The 20,438-nt window shown below is 40.5% G+C and overlaps 1 protein-coding gene across 2 annotated transcripts; it reads left to right on the forward strand.

Moving 5' to 3' along the window:
• Positions 1–203: 203 nt before the first annotated feature.
• Positions 204–18,045, forward strand: MPI (mannose phosphate isomerase). Of its 2 annotated transcripts, none has more exons than XM_063449313.1 (8): positions 204–324; positions 8,806–8,933; positions 9,221–9,421; positions 9,696–9,837; positions 9,923–10,108; positions 12,535–12,708; positions 14,557–14,765; positions 15,985–18,045. In XM_063449313.1, exons 1-8 carry the CDS (start codon positions 309–311, stop codon positions 16,195–16,197), a joined length of 1,269 nt encoding a protein of 422 aa, XP_063305383.1. In that variant the 5' UTR covers positions 204–308; the 3' UTR covers positions 16,198–18,045. The 2 variants fall into 2 exon arrangements, with proteins under 2 accessions (XP_063305383.1, XP_063305384.1); XM_063449314.1 differs by lacking the exon at positions 204–324 and adding an exon at positions 2,544–2,601.
• Positions 18,046–20,438: the final 2,393 nt, after the last annotated feature.

Consider the following 20,438-nt stretch of genomic DNA (forward strand, 5'->3'; position numbering starts at 1 on the left):
GAGAGCAGGTGAAACGTGCTGACGTAACACGAGACACTTGGAGTTACAAGCCTTCTTGTAGTTATAAGAAGTAACGTATGACGCGGCTGTCACCATGGTAACCGCCAGTGTCAGGGCTCGGTGCATGCTGGGAGTGGCAGTCCTGTGATGCCATCACCCGGCTGGCTGAGCAGTTAATATCCGACAGTGTGTCGGACGGCTGGCAGGGTGCCCTGCTGACGTCATCGTGCGGCGCGGACTACAAGTCCCGGCATTCCCCGCGGGCGGTGCGCTCAGTCTGACAGGGAGCGGAGGTGAAGGTGGGAGCGATGGCCGAGCCCCGAGGTGGGTAGAGCGGCTCGCGGGTGATACCTGGCTGGGAGCGGGGCGGAGAGCAAGGGGGGGCCAATACTGAGGGAGTGACAGCCCAGCAACCTGACCGAATGGCCCCCTCGGACACACCGGGAGAGCTGGGGGCGTCACGGCGCACGGGCATGCTGGGATATGTAGTCCAGCTCTGCCAGGGGTTATTCAATAAAGGAGGGGAGTGTCAGCAATGCGGGTGGAAGAAATAAATAGAATGGCAACATTGAGGCAGAAATGTCTCCACCCTGGCTGTAGTTATAGTTACAGCTTAATAAACTCTATCTGGATAAAATAGCCAGGGTACAGATCTCAGCTATTTTAACCCAAATTTTAACTTTTGGATTTCAGGTTACTAGACTTTTGTTAATAATTTATTTTCTTTCTTTTTTTTTTTTTTTTGTCTAACTGTAACAATTCCGTTTCCAGTTCAGTATTGGTGAATACAACTTCAGCTGATTGAAGCGGTTATTGGGACCATAGTGTCCGGGTGCTGGCTTTCAGGGGTTCAACTATTCTCCAACTTTTTACCCCAATTAATTTGTCCCCCAGTGTCCCGTGCCATTGTCCCGTAGCTTCCTTCTAGCCTGCACAGTATGAGAATGGGTTTGCTGGGTGGATGATGAAAAAGTGACTGCAACTTAGGAAGTTAGAAAGCCAGGAGATAGTGATGCTAGAACCCAAATATTTGGAGTTAGACCATGGTAAAACTGTTAAATCCAGCACCTGGACATTCCTGCCCCATAAAATGGTATGGGGTTGGGAGTTGCTTTAATACGGCAATTAACTGAAGAATTAAAAAAATAACCGTGTTAAAGGAACTACTAAGCACCATGACTATGCAACCTACTGTAATGGTTGTAGTGGTCGGAGTGCCTTGGCTCCATCCCTGTAGGATCCCGGTAGGATGTAAAACTATAGTAGCATGGTTTGACAACTTACCTGGGTCCTGTCGGTCGGTATCTGTTCCACATCCAGTCTACTCTTGCAGGAGAAGCCAGATGCCACTTTAGAGCAAAGCAGGTTTACAATCATTGGCTGAAAATGTCAGCAGCGCCCTCTCATTAAATGAGTGCAGTCCTTTACTCTAAAGTGACATCTGACTACCGTGGGCTTTGGAGTGTCCCTTAAGCACCACCACAGTAAGATGCTTTGGTACAGTCACAGAGGACAATGTCTTGACCTTCTAATCTCCGAGCCCACCCACTTCATGTTATTCCTTTGCATCTTTTCCTTTCCCTCACTCCTGTTCTAAGACCTAGTTTAAGGCATCTTTATCATTTTCCTTTTCATAGGCACGTTCCCCGCTTCTTACAAACATGCGCTCATCACCCTAATTATAAAATAAGCTCTCTTCTTCAGCCAACTATTACCCGATATATCTCATGCCACTCTCTTTGGTCTGTCATTTCGAAAATCCAGCATCCATCTGCTTCAAATAGTATTCCAAGCATCATGACCACTTCAGTTTTTTGAAGTTATGGGGCAAGAATTACTTGCCCCATAACAACTTAGTATATGCAGTGTTTTAGCTGGGTTGGCTGAAATAAAAAAAAACACTCATAAAGAAACAAAAATTAGGTCCAAAGAAAATATGAATGTAATCTGTTGTGCGTGTACTTTTGAGAGTACAGTATATGAAATCTTGGCTAGCAATCGCTACTGCACACCCTCCCCTTCTTCCCCAGCACAGATTTCCTGTGAGTGTCCAGACACAGACTTAATAGGTTGTAGTACAGCTCAATGAGAAGTCTTTGCAAGGCAGGTGTTCTAGGCAATCACCTGCATCTTCAGCTCTGTGTGAACACACACCTACAACCACACTACATATAAATACTCTCTTAAATTAACATTTGTAGCCTATAATTGCCACCAAAGAATGGATGAATAATGTGTAAGTTAACATCTGCGTTGTGTGAGTATTTATTATTAATATATATATATATATATATATATATATATATATATATATGCGCCAAGTTCCACAGTGCTGTACAATGGGTGGATTAACAGGCGAGGAATTGTAGCCAGATAAGTTGGACGCACAAGAACAGAGGGATTGAGGGCCGGGCTCAATGAGCTCACATGCTAGAGGGAGGTGGGTAATATGACACAAAAGGTAAGGGCAGGGTAGAAAAGTATGTTGCTAGGATATTATTCACTGAGGGCTAGGTGTTGCTTTGATTACAGTTGGAGAAGAGGAATCAGGGTGCTGGGAGAGAAAGTTGTTCAGCTTAATTGATACGCTTTCCTAAAGAAGTAAGTTTTCAAAGATTTTTTTGAAGAAGTGGAGACTGGGTGAAAGTATAACAGAGAGGGGAAGGGCATTCCATAAGAACAGTGCAGCTCTAGAGAAGTCTTTAAGGCGAGCAACAGATATAGGAGTATCAGGATCTTAAATTGAGTCCTGTATCTTATGGGAAGCCAATGTAGGGACTGACAGAGGGGGGAGGTGAGGGCGGACAGGAAGATGAGTCTCGCCGCCGCATTCATTATAGACATAACGGGAAAGTTGTTTGGCAAGGAGCCAGGCTTTAACTCCTTAAGGACTGTGGACATATTAGGTACGTCCAACAAAAAACGGTTCTAAAGGAAATCTAGTGTACCTAGTATCTCTGCGGCAAATATTTTACTTACCCGATCACCGCCGTTCCCTTGCCGGTGATCAGTGTTGCTCCCGGTCTGGGGGGACTGCCTGACAGCCCAGACAGTCCCCCCTAGGCAAAATAGACCCCCGCGGGCCATGTGATCACTCTGAAAGAGCGGTCACATGGCTGCAATAGGCGTCCATAGTGCTGCCTGCAGAGGGACTGCTTAAACTGTCTCCCTGCATCTGTAAAATAAAATAAAAAAGTTATTAAATAAAAAAATGTGTGTGTGTGTGTATATATATATATATATATATATATATATATATATATAAAACGTCATACTAGGTGTATTTTTTTTTTTTTAATAATATATACATATATTAATATAAAAATACACTTAGAGTAAAATTACACGTGTGTGTGTGTGTATATAGGGCACTCCCTCCAGTGGAGTAACGAAATCACCTCCCTTTGTTTAAATATACATAGGGATTAAGGAGAGAGCGCAGGTAACTTTTTTTCTTCCTTTTTTTTTTTTTTTAAACTATATGTATTAGCTGATGTGTACTGTAGTCATTGCTGCCACCCAGGAGTTATGGGAGTGAACGCAGGACTTTTCTTTTTGTATTTGTATTTACTTTTTGTATCACAGCTAGATTACAATGCTGCCGCCCATCCCATGTGTTCCCTATTAAGGGTTAACAAGTATATAGGGGTGTATATAAAAAATACCCCTTTCTGTCTCATTAGAGATGTTTTTGCCAGAAGCTCAAGGAAGCAGGGTGAAAGGTCAGTGTAGGACTCGTCTAAGGGGGTCTGCCTTGACATTGGCAGGCGGGCATTCCCTCCAGTGGCCATTGGAGTAACTAAATGACCTCCATTTTGTTTAAATATACATAGGCATTAAGGAGAGAGCGCAGGTATCTTTTTTTTTTTTTTTTTCCTTTGGTTTTTACTATATGTATTAGCTGATGTGTACTGTAGTCATTGCTGCCGCCCAGGAGTGATGGGAGTGAGCGCAGGACTTTTCTTTGTGTGTGTGTGTGTGTGTATGTAAATGTATGTATTCCGCATATAAAGTTGGCTGCACTCCGGTCTTTAAAATTTTAAATATTTATTGGATCAACAAAAAATAAAAGCGATCAACGTTTCAGTCCCTCCTGGAACTTTGTTCAGGATCAAAAAATACAATGATTGAAACGTTGATTGCTTTTCTTTTTTGTTGATTCAATAAATCTTTAGATTTTAAAGACTACCATACGCTCTCAAAGGCTACATAACCAATCTGGCAAATTTCAATGTGAAAAAACAGAAAATCAAGCCTTATATTTGACCCTTTATATGCAGCCAACTTTATATGTGGACTATACATTTTGGAGCCCAGGGAACGTGCACCCAGCATTGGAAACCCTCTAAGCGTGAGTGCAAGGAATTTGTTTGGATTTATAATACAAAATACCCCTGCACTCCAACTAAAAAAAGAAAAATAGTACCTGGTGCTCTGGTGGCTTAATCATAAACAAAGTGAAAATACCGGCACTCAAGGTTTTCCAGAAGATAACTTCTCCATTTATTGCGGAAGAAAAATTCGACGTTTCAGCTCCACTGGGGAGCTTTCATCAGGACACCCTTATCAAAGAATAATTCAAAATAATAAAAAAAAGTAAAAACTATATATATATATATATATATATATATATAATGAGTTTATGCTAACTGTATTTTGATATTAATATGTATATATAAATCAATATAAATAATATGAAATGTATAAAAATATCCATAATTACATAAATAATTTCATAAACATACACATAGACTTCAAATATATAAATATGCATATATATTTAAATTCTATGTGCATATTTATGTAATATTTTTACATAGTAATTTGAGGGACCTGCCTGACAACCCAGGCCGAAAGTCCAGAGAATTTAATTTGTTAGCACTGTATTTACCCTGTAACTTTCTATGACACCCTAAAACCTGTACATGGGGAGGTATTGTTTTACTCAGGAGACTTCGCTGTACACAAATATTAGTGTTTCAAAACTTATCACAGCGGTGATATCGCCAGTGAACCTGACCTTTTTTGCATTTTTCACACACAAAAGGCACTGATGATATCGTAGATGTGATAAGTTTTACTGTTTTGAAACCATAATATTTGTGTTCAGCGAAGTCTCCCGAGTATAACAGTACCCCCTACAGGTACAGGTTTATGGTGTTTTTGAAAGTTACAGGGTCAAATATAAGGCTTGATTTTCTGTTTTTTTTTTCACATTGAAATTTGCCAGATTGGTTATGTTGCCTTTGAGAGCGTATGGTAGCCCAGGAAATGAGAATTACCCCCATGATGGCATACCATTTGCAAAAGAAGGCAAGCCAAGGTATTGCACATGGGGTATGTTCAATCTTTTTTAGTAGCCACTTAGTCACAAACACTGGCCAAAGTTGGCGTTCATAATTGTGTTTTGCATTTTTAACACACAAATATAAATGCTAACTTTAGCCAGTGTTTGTGACTAAGTGGCTAGTAAAAAAGACTGGGCATACCCCATATTGAATAGTTGTATAATTTAAAAAAAATATATGTATATGTGAGGTGTGTTTCAGAGATTTATGACAGATAACAGTGTTACAATGTCCCTTTTGATACATTTTTAAAATACCGTATATATTTTGAAACAGCAATGTCCTACTTGTACTTATAGCCCAATAACTTGCACAAAAAAGCTAAGAACATGTTAACATTGGGTATTTCTAAACTCACAACAACATTTAGAAACTATTTAGCACGGGTTTTTTTTGGCGGTTGTAGATGCATTACAGATTTTGTGGGTCAAATTAGAACATGTGTTTTTTTTTTTAAATCACATTTTATAATTTGTTTTATAGTAAATTATATTATATACTGAAAATAATGGTATCTTTAGAAAGACCATTTAATTTTGAGAAACTCTATATAATGTGTGGGTAAAGTAGATGAGTAAGAGGAAAATTACAGCTAAACACAAACACTGCAAGAATGTAAAAAACAGCCCTGGTCCTTAACAGTAAGAAAATTGAAAAACGGTCTTGTCACTAGGGGTTAAATGCTGGTAGGGCCATGATATTTTTTCCCAAACTGTTCAGTAAGTTTGGCAAAAAATGGGGGCACCCAAAGTCTCTGCACCATAACTACTAAAATAAACAATGACCTGTAGTTAGAGCTATACAGGATTATGCACTAATCTACAAATTGTCTGGAACTTACCAGGGAACGGCAATTTTATTTTCCATAGACAAATTGGAAACCTTGTCTTAATCAGCTTTGTGTCCAGCTCATCTATTTTGTCCTTTAATATGTAATTGCCTCGCAGTTTCCCAAGATGGCCTTCCTGGTAACAGTTCTCTAAGTGCAGTAGGCAAATTCTTCCAGGTATCTGACCGTTTTCAGCTAAGGCCAATGTCCATGACTCCTCCATAAGAAAAATATTTGGCAAACACGGGTTTCCTTGTAGAATGCAAAGTAAAATTGGCTGATCACTGTTAAGAACACTAGTTCACAAATTAAATGTTCTAAGGCAGGGGTCTGCAACCTTTAAGACAAAAAGAGCCACTTGGACCAGTTTCCGAAGAAAAAAAAAAAACTGGGAGCCGCAAAACCATTGCGACATTTAAAACAATTTTTCTTTTCTTGCCTTTATCCATGGCTGGCCTACCGGGGGTCCAAAACAGGGGCGTAATTAGAAATCAGAGGGCCCCATAGCAAAATCAATGCCCCAAAATGCCATAGAAAATTAATCAGGGCCCCAGTCTACTATAAATCATAATCAGTGCCTGATGTAAATAATAATTAATAATGAGGGCCCAATGTCATCCTCGTCATTATAAAAAGAACTTTTTTTGTCACTTTTTTTTCCTTCTGATTGCTTAAAAAGATGACAACAAAGTATTAGTAACCCAGCTACTAAGGATTATGGCTGCGCTATGCTCAGTTACCCTTTATGTATTATGGTCACAATTGTCCACAAAAGCTGGTTATGCGTAACACATTTCATTTCATTATTATGACTGATCATACAGTTTACTACAGCAGATTTCAAGTAGTATCTATTAACAAGTATTAACATGCCTCCTAACATTTCAAATGGACAAAGGAATACTTGAAGAACAATATATCTTATTTATACAGACCGATTTCTAACCACATTTATTGTAGTTTAAAGACACATTACTGGGAGTATTATTGCTGTGGAGCTCCGTTATACACTCAGACACATTACTGGGAGTATTATTGCTGTGGAGCTCTGTTATACACTCAGACACATTACTGGGAGTATTATTGCTGTGGAGCTCTGTTACACACTTAGACACATTACTGGGAGTATTATTGCTGTGGAGCTCTGTTATACACTCAGACACATTACTGGGAGTATTATTGCGGTGGAGCTCCGTTATACACATTACTGGGAGTATTATTACTGTGGAGCTCTGTTATAAACTCAGGCACATTACTGGGAGTATTATTGTGGTGGAGCTCTGTTATAAACTCAGGCACATTACTGGGAGTATTATTGCTGTGGAGCTCCGTTATACACTCAGACACATTACTGGGAGTATTATTGCTGTGGAGCTCTGTTATACACTCAGACACATTACTGGGAGTATTATTGCTGTGGAGCTCTGTTATACACTCAGACACATTACTGGGAGTATTATTGCTGTGGAGCTCTGTTATACACTCAGACACATTACTGGGAGTATTATTGCGGTGGAGCTCCGTTATACACATTACTGGGAGTATTATTACTGTGGAGCTCTGTTATAAACTCAGGCACATTACTGGGAGTATTATTGTGGTGGAGCTCTGTTATAAACTCAGGCACATTACTGGGAGTATTATTGTGGTGGAGCTCCGTTATATACTCAGACACATTACTGGGAGTATTATTACTGTGGAGCTCTGTTACAAACTCTGACACATTACTGGGAGTATTATTGCGGTGGAGCTGTGCTGTAGACTCAGACACATTTATTGTAGTTTAAAGACATACTACTGTCAGTATTATTTTGGTGGAGCTCTGCTGTAGACTCACCAACAAAATGGAGCTCCTAGAAAAGAGGGGCAATGATGATAGAAATGAGTGACAAAGGAATTTGGGAAATAGGGACTTCTCCTCCTAAATAGGAATACTTGGGATTTATGTTTTATTATATGATATAAATTACACTTTAAAAAAAAAAAAAAAAAAATACATTGTACACTAGTGGCACATTAAATTGGATAAAAATGTCTTTAAGTTCTGTCTGTGTAAGTGTGTGGGCCGGGCTCACACCCCCCCCCCCCCCCCCCCCGAGGCATCACTTCACTTACCTCACACTGGTGCCTGGCACGCTGCTGCTGCTGCTGCTGCTGCTGCTGCTGCTGCTGACGGGAGTCTGGACGGATGTCATCTTCCTCCTCGCAGTCGTAGACCTGCATGCGCGCCGCTGCCCTCCGATCTGACAGCGGGCGGGAAGGAGACGTCAGGACGGTGCGTAACTACAGCGCCCGCCACAGTGGGGAGTGTCAGGGCGCACAATGCGCCTCCTCCCCTCCCTAGTATCCGCCCCGGAGCCGCGGCAAAGGTTCAAAAGAGCCACATGCGGCTCCGGAGCCGCGGGTTGCCGACCCCTGTTCTAAGGCAAAGCAGTATAACATGAGCCAATGAGTTAATCTGGAACTTGGTGGATGACATGGGTCAAGTTTTATTTGCTGTATTCCACATTAAGAACCTGCTGGATGTTTTAATATAAATTGATCATTCTGTTGTACACTAATAGGAGTTTTCATATTTTTCTCAGCAGTCCTTCATACATTTCTCTCCCCTTCTTCTTTCATGGACAGTGTTCCCCTTGTCGTGTGTCGTTCAGGACTATGCATGGGGCAAACTAGGCAGCGACAGTGTTGTAGCACAGCTATGGTCAAGAGGTGACCCCGATCGCCAGATAAACTCAGAAAAGCCCTATGCTGAGGTAACTTTCAAGCGTCCATTCGCTCATTCGTCAAAAGTACTTTTGTGCTTCTAACGATTCCTCAACTTATGTTTCTCCCCCCGTCCACTCGCTGCTTTTTCTCCTTGTATATATATTTTTTCTCTCCATGCCTTCACTGTCTTTTTTATGCTTCCTTTTCTCTTTGTTCCAGTATTAGTGATTCCCGAGTATAACTCAACATTTTATATTTCTTTCTGTTTTCAATATCCGTTATCTTCTTCATTACCTGGTGTATCACTTTCTGTAATTATCCTTCTCTTAAACAGCTGTGGATGGGAACTCACCCCAAAGGAGATGCTCTCATCATAGACAACCGGATTACCGAGAAGACCTTGAGTCAGTGGATCTCTGCTCACCCCGAGTGCCTAGGGTCAGCAGTCAGAGAGAAATTCCAGGATCAGCTTCCATTCCTGTTTAAAGTACTGTCTGTTAGATTAGCTCTGTCCATTCAGGCACATCCAGACAAGGTAAGATTCTGGGTAAAAGGAAATGATTGTCAGTGATGAGGTCAAGAAGAAAGCAGTGGTATGAAAGTGAGGAGTAAAGGTGAAAGGGGCGTTTTAGAGAATAGGTAAGTCAGGAGTGATATATCAATAAAGGCAAAGATAGAATGCAGGAGTTTGAAATTTTACCCTGAACAGTCCTTGCTTCTGTACCTCTTTTTTTATTTATGTTAATCTTCCTAGCCCTCATGCTTTGTTTACCAGTGGCCAGTTATTTAGAAGGTTCTCTTTCTTTTAGACCTTGGCCAAGAAGCTCCATACTCAGTTTCCTCAGCATTATCCTGATGACAACCACAAACCAGAAATGGCAATAGCACTCACCCCGTTTCGAGGCTTGTGTGGATTTCGGCCTATTCCTGAGATTGTAGCTTTCTTGCGAGGTGAGCTCTCTGTATGTTAATGTTACTCTTCAGAAAAATCTAAAGCATACAATGGTTAGAAGCCCATCTATTTTTCAATTGACAGATGTCCCTGAGTTCCGTGCTCTGATTGGCCAAGAGGCGGCTCAGAATTTAGAGTCTGTTGCTGCAAGTTCGGATGAAGCCCAAATACGGAGTGCTCTGCAGAGATGCTTCACATGCATGATGCAGAGCGGCAAGAAGGAGTGTGCAGAACAGCTTAATCTGCTTGTACAGCGTGTGTCCCAACAAGGTAAAAAAAAAACTTAGACGCCTACCAATATTTTCATATTTTAATGCAGTGGTTCTTAACCTTTATTTACCTAACATTATCTTGGTGACCCATTTTTAAAGTGTAACTACCTCAGTGGCCTATTCTTGGATTGTACTGTAATAAAATAAATTTTGCCAAAAATCTTTAGTAACTCAAAATAGAGAATGGGAACAGCACCTACCATCAGGGCTGTCTCTAATGCGGGGCAGCTGCCCCAAGCCCAGTAACACCTGGGGGGCCCAAAGCAACTGCCCCGTGGGCTCCCTGCCCGCAATCAGGACTGAACAGCCCACCGGGATACTGAGAAATTTCCGGTGGGCTGCAACAGGTGATGTAATCAGGGCTCTCCCAGCCCTTTAGGAGTGCTCCAGACCGGGCTCCTGTCTATCTGCCTGCTGGAAGGAAGTGAGGTGAGGTCACTTCCTCCCATGTAACAGAGTTCCGCTGGGTAGGAGGAGGCACACGTGGAGAAGGAGGAGAGGGACTGAGGTAGCAAAGTTCCTCAGACTCCCATTAAGCTCAGCCATCCAGCTCCCACTGGACCAAAGCCACCCTTCTGTAAAGTTAAGGAGACAGGAGTGTGGCTAAATTATGTAAATTGATATTCATATGTATGTGTGGGTATCTGGCTGTGAGTGTCAGTGTCTATATCTGGCTGTGTGTGTATCTCTGGCTGTGTGTGTGTGTGTGTGTGTGTGTGTGTGTATGTGATTGTATGTCTGTTTGTGTCAGTGTGGGTATCTAACTGTGTGTGTGTGGGGATATCTGGCTGTGTTTGTGTCTCTGTATGTGTACATTTGTGTCAGTGTTTGTGTATCTGTGTGTATGTATACCTGTGTCTGTGTACATTTGTGTCAGTTTGTATGTGTATCTGCATGTCTGTGTATGTGCACCTGTGTGTGTATATGAGTGTCCGTGTGTGTAAGTGTGTATCGAAGTGTGGCAATGGATACATCCCATCATTCCAGTACTAACAGTGCACATAAATGCACTACTACATTCCAACGCTAACACTGCACACAAATACACCCCTGCATTCCAACACGAACACTGCACACAAATACACCACTGCATGTGTATCTGTGTTTGTGTTAGTGTGCATCTGTGTGGCAATGCATGCATTCCTATGCCAACACTGCACACATATACACCCCTGCATGTGTACCCGTGTGTCTGTGTGTGGATGTGCCAGTGTTTTTATCTCTTTGTGTGTGTATACGCCAGTCTTTGTGTCAGTGTGCATGTATCAGTTCGCTAATGTGAATGTATGTCATACATCCCAGCAATCAAACACAACATGCAGACACACCCCTAGGAACATTACCTACAAACACACCTCTGAATTAAAGTTTAAAAAGTATATAGAAACACACCCATTCAGTCAAACACCAATACTACACCCTACATGCGCACACATACTCTATTCAACAGCATGCTTAGATTCAAATTAACAAACACTCCTCAAAATACAGCCCTGCAAGAATGACCAAATGGTAGATCCCCAGCTGGCATAGCATCGTGGGAATTGTACAACAGATGAGGATCTATCTTTTCTACACTCTTGCGCTAGAGGAGAGGTCCAAAAAAATGTCTTGCACATGGCCCTCTCTACATTAGTTCTGCCACTAAGTTGGGATGGAGGGCATGGTTGCATGCCAGGGGGTGGGAGTGTGTGAAGGAGAGGGCAGGGTTCAGGAGGCACAAGAAAATGCTTACCCAGGGTCCTAAAATAATTTGTTGCGGGCCTGCTCACTAAGGGGGCCCATTCACTTAGGGTCACCTGGTGGACATTTTTCAGCAGGGGCCCGGTGAGGCTATGTGGGCATTTAACAGTAGCCTGGGAGGAAGTGAGGGCCTGTCATTTCCTTCCAGCTAACTCAGAGCCGCGCAAGAGGGTAGAGGGGGGAAGGGGGGGAAACCAGTGTGGAGGGGGGAAAGCTGGGCCATAACTCCCAGACACATCAGCCAGCAAACTGGACTCCAGGAAAGCCACCCTCCAGCACAAGGTAAGAATCTGGAGGGTGAATATTGTAATACATTTTAGCACTTCTTTATAAAAATAGTGTCCCTTTTTTCAGGTGTACAAAGGCAACGTTTTGACCACTGCAACGCTGCTTAAGAAGACCTTGATAACCCTTGCAGCAGTCGAAACATTTTCTTTGGGCACCTGAAACAATATTATAAGGAAGTGCTGTAATTTATTGCTATACTCTACTAAACCTCTTTAGTAGACTTATTTGAAATAAAGAATGTTTGTTTTACCTACTTCAGCCAATTTTTCACACTTCTAATACTGAGCTTGAATTGCTGTGGGTATTTTCTGTTTTGACTTTTATCATTGGTGGCTTGAAACCCTGCTAACCCTTGCCATTGCAAATAACTTTATGCTGTTCTCTATCTTTCAGCTCAGAGCGGAGGAGATGTCTCTCATTGTATCGGAGACCTACTCCTCAAGCTGCATTTGCAATTTCCTGGGGATATTGGGTGTTTTGCCATTTACTTCCTCAATGTTCTAACTTTACACCCTGGAGAGGCTATGTTCCTTGGAGCCAACGAACCCCACGCTTATTTGGAGGGAGGTGAGTGTGAGAAAACACTTGTAGAAAAATGTTGGCTTATGAGGTTTTTTTTTGCCCAAGTTTTTTCTTCAACTTTCTTGAGACTACAGAACCATGAGACGTCATAATACATACATTTGTAGAATGTAGTTTGTAGAATGTTTCCAATACAAATGTTTACATTTGGTTATCTGCTTCATCATTTTATCTGATACTTGTAGATATCACAGTTAGGAGTTTAGAAAATGGGAAGGGACATTAATCAATTAATTAAAGGAACACTCAAAGTACCATAACTACTTCAGTTGACTGTAGTTGTTATGGTGCCAGGAGTGCCCTGGCGCCATCTGTAGGGTAAATAGTCAAAATGTTTGCAAACAATTTAAATGACCACTAAAGTCTCCCAGTACACTTAATCTCAATAGCATTAGGAATACAGGCTTCAATTCCTAAGCTATAGTGTTCCTTAGTTTGATGTTGAGGTTCTCCTTGCTAAAAACAGTGCTCATTGCAATTTCTAAATTTCTATTTAACAAGGTACACCAGTAAGCTGGACCCGTACTTTAGTGAACAATAAAACTTTCACCCAAAAGTGGTCAGTGGGTGTGCTTGAACCACCTTGACTTGTGGTGAGTTAAACCCTGTTTGGATCACTAGAGGGCGCTTCTTCATAGAAGAGTGACTACCGTACATGTATTTATTTACACTGAGATTTCTCTTGTTTTCAAGCATGTCCTGGGCATATATTCTAATGATGATCACTGTACCATTAATATTTTACAAAATACGAACAGACTTCGTATTTCCATGTAATGTACTTAGTACTACCATGTAATTTACAGTTATATGCACATTAATGCAGGCTCTCCCTTTTACTTCCTAAAATATACAGCTAGTATCGACTGATTTAGGGCTCTCCCTTTTCTTCCTGCAAAGCACACCAAGTGCTAACCCACAAGTACACGGAAAACTTATCTAGAAAAAAACATGACAACATTTTGAAATATACCCATTTTTACTTTTCAATTTTTGTTTGTAATATTCACAACACAAATTGCAAAAAAGGAATAAAAAAACTATGAAAAGCACAGTGTACACACTATATACATTTTTAAATTACAACAGCAGTACATATGAAGTGTCCAGGGCTCTACGGGTGGCTGCTGACCTTTTCTTTGATCGTCCAGCAAATGATATAATGTATGGAGTAAAGAACTAGTCATTGCAGAACACTGAGCAATGGCGTGTTTCTCCTACGTTCGTGAAGTAATTTACCCGAACGTGCTGTTAATATCAGGATTCACTGAAAACCCTTTCCCTAAGCATCTCGATCTAGTGGTCAGTATGTACAGAGTAGACGACACAACCAAGAGCATGGACTGTCTTAAAAGGTATTTTTGTGATACCATATCCTGTATGGATAACAATGAATTAAAGATTTAATATGACTAAATACTACTCTCTATGTCCCTATACTTCCAAGCATATGCATCATGGGGCAGACATTGGAGTTCATAGGTTGTGATCACTGTTGACCAAATACAGTAGCACCACATTTAACCGCTTAAGGATCAACGAGCAAATAATTAAAACAAACGGCCTTTAAAGAGACTTTATCAAATTAAATGCCCTACGCAGAAATGGCAACTGCAAATTAAGCATGGCATTCTGTTTATCTCCCAGGGTCATGAAGGACCAGATTATAATGATGGCACTTAATATCTTTGTTCTTGGTTAATTTATTTTAGTGGTAATTTCTTTAATATAATGGGTCTTGTTTCTCATGCATATTTAAAAGTTGCTCTTTTATATTTTTTTTTTTATATTTTCTATTTTTTTTTTGTTTTTCCTATTGCATTCAATTTATAGATTGTGTGGAGTGCATGGCTTGTTCTGATAACACCGTTCGTGCCGGTCTCACTCCAAAATTTATAGACGTCCAGACTCTGTGTGAGATGCTGACCTACACTGCGGCTCCAGCCAGCTCCAAACTCTTTCAGCCAACACCAATCAGAGAGGACCCCTATGCCATAGTCTATAATCCACCTGTGCCAGACTTTACAGTCATTAAAATAGAGGTGAGAATCCACACTGGACACCACTAAAATAATGACCAGTAATATGGGAACTAAATGTACAAATGCATACACAGTGCTGGGTATTTTGACTATTTCCCAGAATACCGTATAACTGTATGTAAATGAGCCTGCATTGTATATGACTTTTACATTTTATCTGATAGTGCTTTACTTAAAATGGTATTTAACCCTTATTTTCACGAGCCAATGATTTATCCTCCCTATATATTCTATTCTGTTGTATTTGGTGATGTTGTCTGTTAAAGATTTAGTGGCAATAAGTATAGTAGGCAAGATCTTTTCAGCTTCTTTTAAAGCAGGGTAATGTAAGGCTTTGTCTGGAGAAATGATCAACGAGAAACCTGTAATGAGATGAATCTCACCAAAAAAAAAACCTCTCCAGGAGGAGGTTATGAATGTGCAATTGTGGAAGTGTACCCTGCTGGCTTCTCACGGCATCAGCATAAAGGGGAAAGGTTATCCCGGTGTTACATCCAGTAATTCCGTAGCATGCTTGCTGCAATCACTGACACAATGGCTCTCTGCAAGCTCAGCACAGAAGCCAACTGATATTGATACTTTAGCTTTCCTACTACTCCACACCCCCCACTCCTGGTTTAGCTAATAAGATTTCATGAACATAAATTGAGGATCCCCCCTCCCCCCACATACAGCCAAACCTTTATCCTCCTCTTACATGCACACAATGAGAGATTCTCTCTACCTAACCTAGCAGGAATAAGCACAGGTGCAGAGTAACTCTGCTTCACTTCATCCGTTTTAATGTATTCCCTGCTGAATTCCTGCACGTTGTTCCTTTCTTTATCTGTGACGGGATTGTCTGTGCATTGTTCTGTATTGGAAAATGGTGCATACCAGGAAATCGCATATCTCTCCTGCTGTCAGAATGGTATTCAAGGGTAGAAGATACAGTAACAGTGGAAGAGCATGTACATTCAGCCACCTGATTTTAGTGTTCACTTTACCTACCTCATCGCCTTAATGGATATTATATTGTTTCACAATTTAGTTTCCTAGATCTTTGCTACTTTCTTGCCCATTTGTCATGTACTTTGGAAGGCAGTTACTAATTCTTGAAGTGTCACTTCCAATAATATTTGTCCTTCACTGTATATTCCCACCTCTATTGTAAAATTTAGGATCACAATTTTGTAAAAAGTTTCAATTCTATTAATGGCTCTTCTCTCTTTCTTTGCAGGTACCCCCGTCCGTGTCCCAGTACAAAGTGGCGGGCTTAGAGTCGGCCAGCATTTTGCTTCTGGTCAAAGGCCAAGCCACCATCAGTGGGTCACAGGAAGGGCTTAGTCTTCACCCAGGCTCTGTTCTCTTCATCTCTGCTAACGAGTGCTTAGTCCTCAATGTTGGTGCCACGGAACCCCTCCTGATGTTTAGGGCCTGCTGTCTCCTTTGATGTAGCAAAGCCCAAGCATACCTTAAAACCTAGTTTTAGAAACCCTTTACGCCTTACGCGGTGCATTTTGACTGTGTCTCCCTGAATATCAAATAAGAATTGTATCAGAGTAGAAAGATCCCCTGCTTGGTGTTGGTTTAATAGATTTTAAAGTAGAAGTTACCCCGTATACCTGCGTAAGGTCATGCTGAATAAATCATTAGCTTTTCATGGCCTGCTTATATAACGAAGGGATCCTTTTGCATTGAAGACATCCTATATAAGAGCCTTAGAATAGCAGCTTAGATGGCCTATGTTTGAATGGAATTCAAAGCAGGTTCAATTGTTTTGCAAGCATGTTACCTGCAAAAACCAGTAGCATGGAAAAGAGTTAATCGTCATATTTCCTAAAAGAAGACCTCCTGCCCCGAGTATACAGCAGAATGCAGCTTTTAACAACCTATTTTAATAGAAGCCACTTACACTCCATAAGATTATGCTGCAAATGTCCTACTGAGCTCAGGTTTCTACAATGATCTGTGTGTTAATGCCTGTTTTTACATATGTACAAAGCACAGGGGCAGTATTGTCACAAGAGGATATTAAAACATTGCCAGGACAGGATTTATGTAGAATGTGCCTTTAGCTGCTGGTTAATTTTGGTGCTCCTTTATTTCTAGTTAGTGGATTCAATGATCACCTAGCATTACGCCTAACTATTTAATGGTGCTGTAAAATGCAGAACTGCTTGAAGTGTAACTAAGCCAACCTATCTATAGGTAGACTTAAAAATGCCTAAAGCATACACTGTGGTGGGACGTGGCGGTAGCTTTTTCCACCCATATCCAGTGTGGTTTATTGCATGAGTCTATTTTAATTTCTGCTCACCCATCAGAGAAGCTTTGAATCATACACTGGTTGTCATTAGGAATGCAGTCTGGATTAGAAAAAATCCATTAAGATTACTGAATTTAAATGTACAATTATCATAGTTACAGAAGGCAAAATTGGCTGCAGTTTGGTTAATTTCAACTGAATGAGCACATCTGCCGTAGTACCAGCTGATGTCTGCTTTAAAATCCGTAATCCCACTGAAAATACACTTTTTGTAACTTTATCAAACAATGAATTGCAGATGAATTCCCTATGAATCTATCAGTTTAAAAGCAATTTTGCTAAATTAATTCACTTGTGTTTTAAAGTAATGCAGCCTGCGCGCAAATAGTTAAAATTATTTTAACATTTTTTTTTTAAACAAAAATATACACATAAAAGCAATAACCTGAATAATTGTTTTAACTATTCGGTTATAGTAGCTCAAATTGTGTCAAACCTTTCTCCCATGGAGTTAGCTATCAAATGGCGCTAATGACAGCTGCTGGTCCAGTTTAATTATTACTGTGTTTGAGCAGTAAGTAGCATTTTTTTCATCACTGGATGCTGGTTTCACTTGCCTCTGGGGCTAGGCTGGAATCTGGTCTCCAGTCTCTAATTTGGAGGCTGCATTACACAAATATGGTAATTATTGGCCAATATTGCACTCCAGATGAACCAAGATTCTTTTTGGTAATCAAGAGTGTGAGAATTCGGTCTTTAGTGAATAACCTGGATCCTATTTCTGCCTAAAAGCTCCTAGGATATTACCAAGTCTAATAAGCACATCAAACTGAATAGTTTATGAATGAGAATCAAATTCTGAATATAATATTGTAAAGCTCTGTGGAATAAGTTGTCTCTCTATATAAATGCCAAAATTAATAATCATCATAACAGTATTTATTTAAAGACCGTATTCCAGCCGAGCAAATCCTTAACAGGACACCATAAATATCTGATGCAGGCCTTTTACTGCTCACTGTGTGCCCAGAACTGAAGCAATCACCAAAATGGGCATCTTTTCATTAGCATAAGACCGTCCAGATTTGAGATCGCTGTCACACACCCAGGTTATTCTGCATCTCGGTGACACCAGGGAAAATCACCCAAATAGTATTAGAAGGGTCACTGGAGCCAGCAGGTCTGTAAACATTATATTAACCAATACTGGCTAAACAGCTAATTTTCAAATATAGATCTCATTATTCTGGTGGCATTAATGCTACATCTCTTGTTAAAGGCTTTTTCGGGAAAGGTGCCATGCATGCATTGAATGAATGAATGTAAAAGTGTGTTTTCACACAACTAGCAGCAAATTATTTAATATTGAAATGGTATAGCCTTGACGGTACATTGCAGTACACAGAGCATAGTGTGCTACGGGTGCTGCATCAAAGTCGCCCTTGTTCCTGAGCCGGAATAATGAATTGCTGTGACATGTCTCAATTAATAAATGGTTGACCTGAGATCTTGTGTGGTTTCTTTTAACTTTCCTTTTACAATTTTAATAGGTTTTGCCACTATCCCTATAATAACCACATCTATATACCAGGAAAAAACAAAAAAAACAAAGGGCATTGAGTGAGTGTAGTTAGACTAGACACCCACCTTGGTTTAGGAGGAGGAGCTGGAGGGAGGAGAGGGGGATTTCCCCAAGCCCTCTTCAAGGAACAATGTAGGCACTATAAAAAAAAGTTAATCTTACTGAAGTTGTTATAGTGTCCTAAATATGTACCAATTCCATATGACAGCCATTCAAAGATGGGAAATCTTCAGTTACAAAATCCAGATGACGGCAGTGATATCCTAAGACAGGGCAGACAGACATTTACAGTACCATAACAACTACAGCAAGCTATAATGGTTATGGTACACTGTGTTCCCTTTATGTATCCTAGTAAAGGTACGTGTGGCATATACAACACATATTACTGGGAGAAAGCATTGCAAACACTTTGTGAATCTAAATATTGATGGCTGTTGGACCATAATATCCTTTATATACAGATTGTGCCAAAGATTCCGATTCCGTAAGGAATAATCAGTAAACCTGGCAGAAACAATTCATCTACACAGACACAGTGGAAGGAAAACGGTAGTCAAAACGCAGTAGATTATTGCTATTTATTTCTCAATAACCTCTCCAAAACCAGAGAGTAAGTATAGTACAAAATAGAGTTAAAGCAAGAATCATTGCATCTTTACAAGATTCACTTCCAACTTACATAAATTCACACATCAACATATAGGAAAAACACATTGACCGCAGTCTTCCAGAGAGGAGATGGGGTATTAATAGGAATAACATCTTACAACAGCCCTGGGCACAATGGCTCCTCTGGTACAAAGTACAAGACATTCAAACATCTGCTCGTTCCACACTAAAGTAAGAATTGTCGCGCATTCAAATGAGCAACAGACTTTTTTTTGTAACTTTTTTCAAAAAAAATTCTAGTTAAACTTTTTAGGCCTTAAAATTTACAATTGTTGGGATTTCACAGTGAATGTCAAGTGAATTTCAGTTTAGTAATTAACTCTGTTGATGGCTCTGTGCAATGTCTATACTTCCATGAAGACCGTCCCAGAGCAATTCCTCCATACCCACATAACTGCCGAAAAGACCGAACCCCTACTGCGTGCCATAACCTTTCCCCTATGTCTCTCAAACATCGATATCTAATGTTCCTGTCAGAATTTGTAACAGGATGTCCAATTTGTTGCTAAATCGCCCTTTATAACATCGTAAAGCACCGTGGAATAAATTGGCGCTATATAAATGCCAATAATACCACTACAGAGATGTATGTAAAACTTCTGGCTAAAACTGCGCCATGTAGCGTAAACATCAGTCGATAACTGCAAGTTCATTCGTCGCTCTAAACGCTTGAAATCGCCCTTGCCTGTTTTCAGAAGGCCTTTGACGGGGTTCACTGGGAGAACACGTGGTAGGTGTTGCAGTAATATTTTATTACCTTTAACTATATTAGTGCCGTCAGTGTTTTACTCCTCTGGCTTTACCTTATGCACATTCTAGAAAATGTGAGAATTCCCTTTTTTTTGTGACGGGGATTTATTGCACAAGCCATAATGAGCCGATACAGAAAGTCATATTAAGGTGGCACTTGGTCCCCACCTGTTTTGCACATATTTGTTTCTAAAAATCCTACATCTACACATGGTGGTCCAGTTCCTTATTAGCAAACTGGTGGGAAGCTTTCAAAGTAGCGAACCACGTAACTTCATTAGCGATCTCTGCCTAACCAGATTTTACATATCTATACAATGGGCATTCCTTGTATTAAATAAACAATATCGTCACATTGGGTTAGAGTTCAATCAACGTCTTGCATTAAATTCTTTGTCAATTCCTTCTATGGCATCTGTAA

Source organism: Pelobates fuscus, chromosome 3 (assembly GCF_036172605.1).
Source record: "Pelobates fuscus isolate aPelFus1 chromosome 3, aPelFus1.pri, whole genome shotgun sequence".
NCBI lineage: Eukaryota > Metazoa > Chordata > Amphibia > Anura > Pelobatidae > Pelobates > Pelobates fuscus.